Raw genomic sequence first — 5,924 nt, 5'->3', positions numbered from 1 at the left:
TGTCCCCCCAGACCCAGAACCCTGAGCTGAGGCACATCCCAGTTACCTGAGTGAGGGGGTGTCCCTGTGTGCCCCCAAATGTCCCTAAATGCCCCCAAATGTCCCCAAATGTCCCCCCAGACCCAGAACCCCGTGCTGAGGCACATCCCAGTTACCTGAGAGAGGGGGTGTCCCCAAATGTCCCCAATGTCCCCAAATGTCCCCAATGTCCCCTGTGACCCCCCAGTGTTCCCCCAGTGTCCCCAAATGTCCCCGCAGACGCAGAACCCCGTGCTGAGGCACATCACCGACTACCTGATCGAGGAGGTCTCTGCAGAGGAGGAGGAGCTGCTGGGGCAGGGGCAGGGCCAGGGCCAGGGCCAGGGGCAGGGCCAGGGGGGGGCCACCAACCCCCCCGAGGACGGGGCCCGGGAGAGCAACCCCGCCGAGGTCACCGTGGAGAGGGACGAGAAGCTGCTCAAGGTGAGACCCCTGAGACCCCCCTGTCACCCCTGACCCCCCCTGTCACCCCTGTCACCCCTGAGACCCCCCGTGTCACCCCTGACCCCCCAACCCCACCGAGGTCACCGTGGAGAGGGATGAGAAGCTGCTCAAGGTGAGACCCCTGAGACCCCCCTGTCACCCCTGAGACCCCCCTGTCACCCCTGACCCCCCCTGTCACCCCTGACCCCCCCATCACCCCTGAGACCCCCCTGTCACCTCTGACCCCCCTGAGTCACCCCCGACCCCCCCATCACCCCTGACCCCCCCATCACCCCTGACCCGCCTGAGTCACCCCCGACCCCCCCATCACCCCTGACCCCCCTGTGTCACCCCTGTCTCTGTCACACCCCCGACCCCCACGACCCCTCTGTGGCCCCCCGTGACCTCCCCACTGTCCCTGTGACCCCCCGTGACCTCTGAGGCCCCCCAAATGTCCCTGAGACCCCCCAAAATGTCCCTGTGCCCCCCTGTGACCCCAATAACCCCCCCAGGTGCTGGACAAGCTGCTGCTGTACCTGCGGATCCTCCCCTGTCCCTGTCACACCCCTGAGCCCTGTGACCCCCCTGTGACCCCCTGTGACCCCCAAAATGTCCCTGTGACCCCCCTGACCCCCCAAATGCCCCTGTGCCCCCCTGTGACCCCAATAACCCCCCCAGGTGCTGGACAAGCTGCTGCTGTACCTGCGGATCCTCCCCTGTCCCTGTCACACCTCTGAGCCCTGTGACCCCCTGTGACCTTCCCAATGTCCCTGTGCCCCCCTGAGACCCCCAAAATGTCCCTGTGACCCCCTGTGACCCCCCTGTGCCCCCCAGGTGCTGGACAAGCTGCTGCTGTACCTGCGGATCGTGCACTCGGTGGATTATTACAACACCTCCGAGTACCCCAACGAGGACGAGATGCCCAATCGCTGCGGGATCATCCACGTCAGGGGGCCCCTGCCCCCCAACAGGGTCTCACACGGGGAGGGTGGGTCTGAAAACCCCAAAAACACCCCAAAACCCCCGAAAAAACACCCCCAACCCCCCCCAGGATATCCCAAACCCACCCAGGATATCCCAGACCCACCCAGGATATCCCAAACCCCCCCAGGATATCCCAAACCCACCCAGGATATCCCAAACCCCCCCAGGATATCCCAAACCCCCCAATCGCTGCGGGATCATCCACGTCAGGGGGCCCCTGCCCCCCAACAGGGTCTCACACGGGGAGGGTGGGTCTGAAAACCCCAAAAACACCCCAAAACCCCCGAAAAAACACCCCCAAACCCCCCCAGGATATCCCAGACCCACCCAGGATAGCCCAGAACACACCCAGGATATCCCAAACCCCCCCAGGATATCCCTAACCCGACACAGGATATCCCAAACCCCCCCAGGATATCCCAAACCCACCAATCGCTTGCGGGATCATCCACGGCAGGGGGCCCCTTCCCCCCAACGGGTCTTCACACGGGGAGGGTGGGTTCTGAAACCCCAAAACACCCCAAAAACCCCCGAAAAACCCCCCAAACCCCCCAGGAATACCCAGACCCCCAGATATCCCAAAAAAAAACCCCCCAGGATATCCAAACCCCCCCAGTCACTGGGGGATCATCCACGTCAGGGGGCCCCTGCCCCCCAACAGGGTCTCACACGGGGAGGGTGGGTCTGAAAACCCCAAAAAACACCCCCAAAAACCCCCAAAAAACCACCCCAAAACCCCCCCCAGAACACCCCAAACCTCCCTGGGGGCCCCCAGAACCCTTCCTGGTGGGTCCCAGTGATCCCAGTGATCCCATTATCCCATTATTCCCATTATCCCCAGTGCTGGAGTGGCAGAGGGGGTTCGAGGCCCAGCTCTCCCCACTCCTGGCGGGTCCCAGTGATCCCATTATCCCATTATTCCCACTATTCCCAGTTCTGGAGTGGCAGAGGGGGTTTGAGGCCCGGCTGTCAGTGATCCCAGTGATCCCATTATTCCCATTATTCCCAGTTCTGGAGTGGCAGAGGGGGTTCGAGGCCCGGCTGTCCCCCCTCCTGGCGGGTCCCAGTGATCCCAGTGATCCCATTATTCCCACTATCCCCAGTTCTGGAGTGGCAGAGAGGATTTGAGGCCCGTCTGTCCCCGCTCCTGGCGGGTCTCAGTGATCCCATTATTCCCATTATCCCATTTTCCCAGTTCTGGAGTGGCAGAGAGGATTTGAGGCCCGGCTGTCCCCGCTCCTGGCGGGTCCCAGTGATCCCAGTGATCCCATTATTCCCATTATCCCCAGTTCTGGAGTGGCAGAGGGGGTTTGAGGCCCGGCTGTCAGTGATCCCAGTGATCCCAGTGATCCCATTATCCCATTATTCCCAGTTCTGGAGTGGCAGAGAGGATTTGAGGCCCGGCTGTCCCCCCTCCTGGCGGGCCCCAGTGATCCCATTATTCCCATTATCCCATTTTCCCAGTTCTGGAGTGGCAGAGGGGGTTCGAGGCCTGGCTGTCAGTGATCCCAGTGATCCCATTATTCCCATTATCCCATTTTCCCAGTTCTGGAGTGGCAGAGGGGGTTTGAGGCCCGGCTCTCCCCCCTCCTGGCGGGTCCCAGTGATCCCAGTGATCCCAGTGATCCCATTATCCCACTATCCCCAGTTCTGGAGTGGCAGAGAGGATTCGAGGCCCGGCTGTCCCCCCTCCTGGCGGGCCCCAGTGATCCCAGTGATTCCATTATTCCCATTATCCCCAGTTCTGGAGTGGCAGAGGGGGTTCGAGGCCCGGCTGTCAGTGATCCCAGTGATCCCATTATCCCATTATCCCCAGTTCTGGAGTGGCAGAGAGGGTTCGAGGCCCGGCTGTCAGTGATCCCAGTGATCCCAGTGATCCCAGTGATCCCATTATTCCCATTATTCCCAGTGTTGGAGTGGCAGAGAGGATTTGAGGCCCGGCTGTCCCCGCTCCTGGCGGGCCCCGGGGCCGTTCCCGAGGAGGAGGCCCAGAGGTTGGGCCGCAAGGACCCCGAGCAGGAGCTGGAGAAGTTCGTCAGCGCCAACACCCAGGAGCTGGGCAAGGACAAGTGGCTGTGCCCCCTCAGCGGGAAGAAGTTCAAGGTACGGGGGGATTTGGGGGGATTTGGGGTCGTTTGGGGTCGTTTGGGGTCACTGGGCACTGCCCAGGTCACACCCAGGAGCTGGGCAAGGACAAGTGGCTGTGCCCCCTCAGCGGGAAGAAGTTCAAGGTAGGGGGGGATTTTGGGGGATTTGGGGGCATTTGGGGTCATTTGGGACAGGCCAGGGGTCATTTGGGGTCACGCTCAGGGACACGGGGCTGAGCCCCCTCAGCAGGGAGGAGTTCAAGGTACGGGGGGATTTGGGGCTTTTGGGGCCATTTGGGGTCACAGGGGACCCCCAGGTCACACCCCAAGATGTCTGGGACACCCCTGATGTCCCCAGTGTCCCTTTGGGGTCCCCAATGTCTGTGATGTCCCCAATGTCCCCACTGATGTCCCCAGTGTCCCTTTAGGGCCCCGAGTTCGTGAGGAAGCACATCTTCAACAGGCACTGGGACAAGATGGGGCTGTGCTGTCCCCAGTGATGTCCCCAATGTCCCTTTGGGGTCCCCAATGTCCCTTTGGGGTCCCCAATGTCTGTGCTGTCCCCAGTGATGTCCCCAATGTCCCTTTGGGGTCCCTGATGTCCCCAATGTCCCTTTGGGGTCCCCAATGTCCCTTTGGGATCCCCAATGTCTGTGATGTCCCCAATGTCCCTTTGGGGTCCCTGATGTCCCCAATGTCCCTTTGGGGTCCCCAATGTCTGTGATGTCCCCAATGTCCCCAATGATGTCCCCAATGTCCCTTTGGGGTCCCCAATGTCCCTTTGGGGTCCCCAATGTCTGTGCTGTCCCTTTAGGGCCCCGAGTTCGTGAGGAAGCACATCTTCAACAGGCACTGGGACAAGATGGGGGCTGTGCTGTCCCCAATGTCCCTTTGGGGTCCCCAATGTCCCTTTGGGGTCCCTGATGTCCCTTTGGGGTCCCCGATGTCCCTTTGGGGTCTCTGATGTCCCCAATGTCCCTTTGGGGTCCCCAATGTCCCTTTGGGGTCCCTGATGTCCCTTTGGGGTCCCTGATGTCCCTTTGGGGTCTCTGATGTCCCCAATGTCCCTTTGGGGTCCCCAATGTCTGTGCTGTCCCCAATGTCCCTTTGGGGTCCCCAATGTCTGTGATGTCCCCAATGGTGTCCCTGATGTCCCCCATGTCCCTTTGGGGTCCCCGATGTCCCTTTGGGGTCCCCGATGTCCCTTTGGGGTCCCTGATGTCCCCAATATCTCTTTAGGGCCCGGAGTTTGTGAGGAAGCACATCTTCAACAAGCACTCGGACAAGATGGGGGCTGTGCTGTCCCCAATGTCCCTTTGGGGTCCCCAATGATGTCCCTGATGTCCCTTTGGGGTCCCTGATGTCCCCAATGTCTCTTTAGGGCCCCGAGTTCGTGAGGAAGCACATCTTCAACAAGCACTCGGACAAGATGGGGGCCGTCAGGAAGGAGGTTTTGTTCTTCAACAACTTCCTGATGGACCCGAAGCGCCCGGCCCTGCCCGAGGGCAAAGGGGGGCCCCCCCCGGGACCCAACGCAGGTCAGGGACCCCAAAAACCCCCCAAAAACACCCCAAAACCCCCCCAAAAACCCCCTAAACCCCCTGGGATCCCCAGAAACCCCCCTGTCACCCCTGGCCCTGCCCGAGGGCAAAGGGGACCCCCCCAGGACCCAACACAGGTCAGGGACCCCAAAACACCCCAAAAACACCCCAAAAAACCCCTGCTCACCCCCCAGCCCTGCCCGAGGGCAAAGGGGGGCCCCCCCCGGGACCCAACGCAGGTCAGGGACCCCAAAAACACCCCAAAAACACCCCAAAACCCCCCCAAAAACCCCCTAAACCCCCCCATCACCCCAGCCCTGCCCGAGGGCAAAGGGGGGCCCCCCCCGGGACCCAACGCAGGTCAGAGACCCCAAAACCCTCCTTGGGACCCCCCAAAACCCCCTGGGACCCCCAGAAACCCCCCTGTCACCCCCTGGCCCTGCCCGAGGGCAAAGGGGGGCCCCCCCCAGGACCCAACGCAGGTCAGAGACCCCAAAAACACCCCAAAACCACCCCAAAAACCACCCCTGGGACTCCCTTATTACCCCCCTGCCCCCCCCATGGGACCCCCAGCTCACCCTCCCGGGGTTGGAGACCCCCCAACCCCCCCCCAGGGTCCCTTCACCCCCCCTTAACCCCTCCCCAACCCCCCAAAACCCCCCCCAAAATCCCCCAACCCCCCCCAAAATCCCCCCCTAACCCCCCCTGTGCCCCCAGGTCTGGCCCCGGGGGGGCTCCCGTACCCCCCCCAGACCCCGCAGGGGTTGATGCCCTACGGGCAACCCCGGCCCCCCATGCTGGGCTACGGAGGTAGGGGGGGCCGGGGGGGCTGGGGGGGATTTAGGGGGAG

General features: G+C 62.4%; 1 protein-coding gene across 1 annotated transcript; it reads left to right on the top strand.

Moving 5' to 3' along the window:
• Nucleotides 1–258: 258 nt before the first annotated feature.
• On the top strand, nt 259–5,914 carry SRRT (serrate, RNA effector molecule; the record flags this gene model as incomplete). The annotated part of the gene is made up of 5 exons (XM_039379467.1): nt 259–462; nt 1,297–1,450; nt 3,356–3,549; nt 4,915–5,071; nt 5,792–5,914. Coding segments are annotated over 5 exons (832 nt in total), but the record flags the coding sequence as incomplete, so codon positions are not given.
• Nucleotides 5,915–5,924: the final 10 nt, after the last annotated feature.

This window comes from Pipra filicauda, unplaced genomic scaffold (assembly GCF_003945595.2).
Source record: "Pipra filicauda isolate LSUMZ 115617 unplaced genomic scaffold, ASM394559v2 scaffold1694_size5932_pilon, whole genome shotgun sequence".
Classification (NCBI taxonomy): domain Eukaryota; kingdom Metazoa; phylum Chordata; class Aves; order Passeriformes; family Pipridae; genus Pipra; species Pipra filicauda.
Note: the sequence above shows the minus strand (reverse complement) of the source record. Positions and strands in the feature narration are given on the sequence as shown.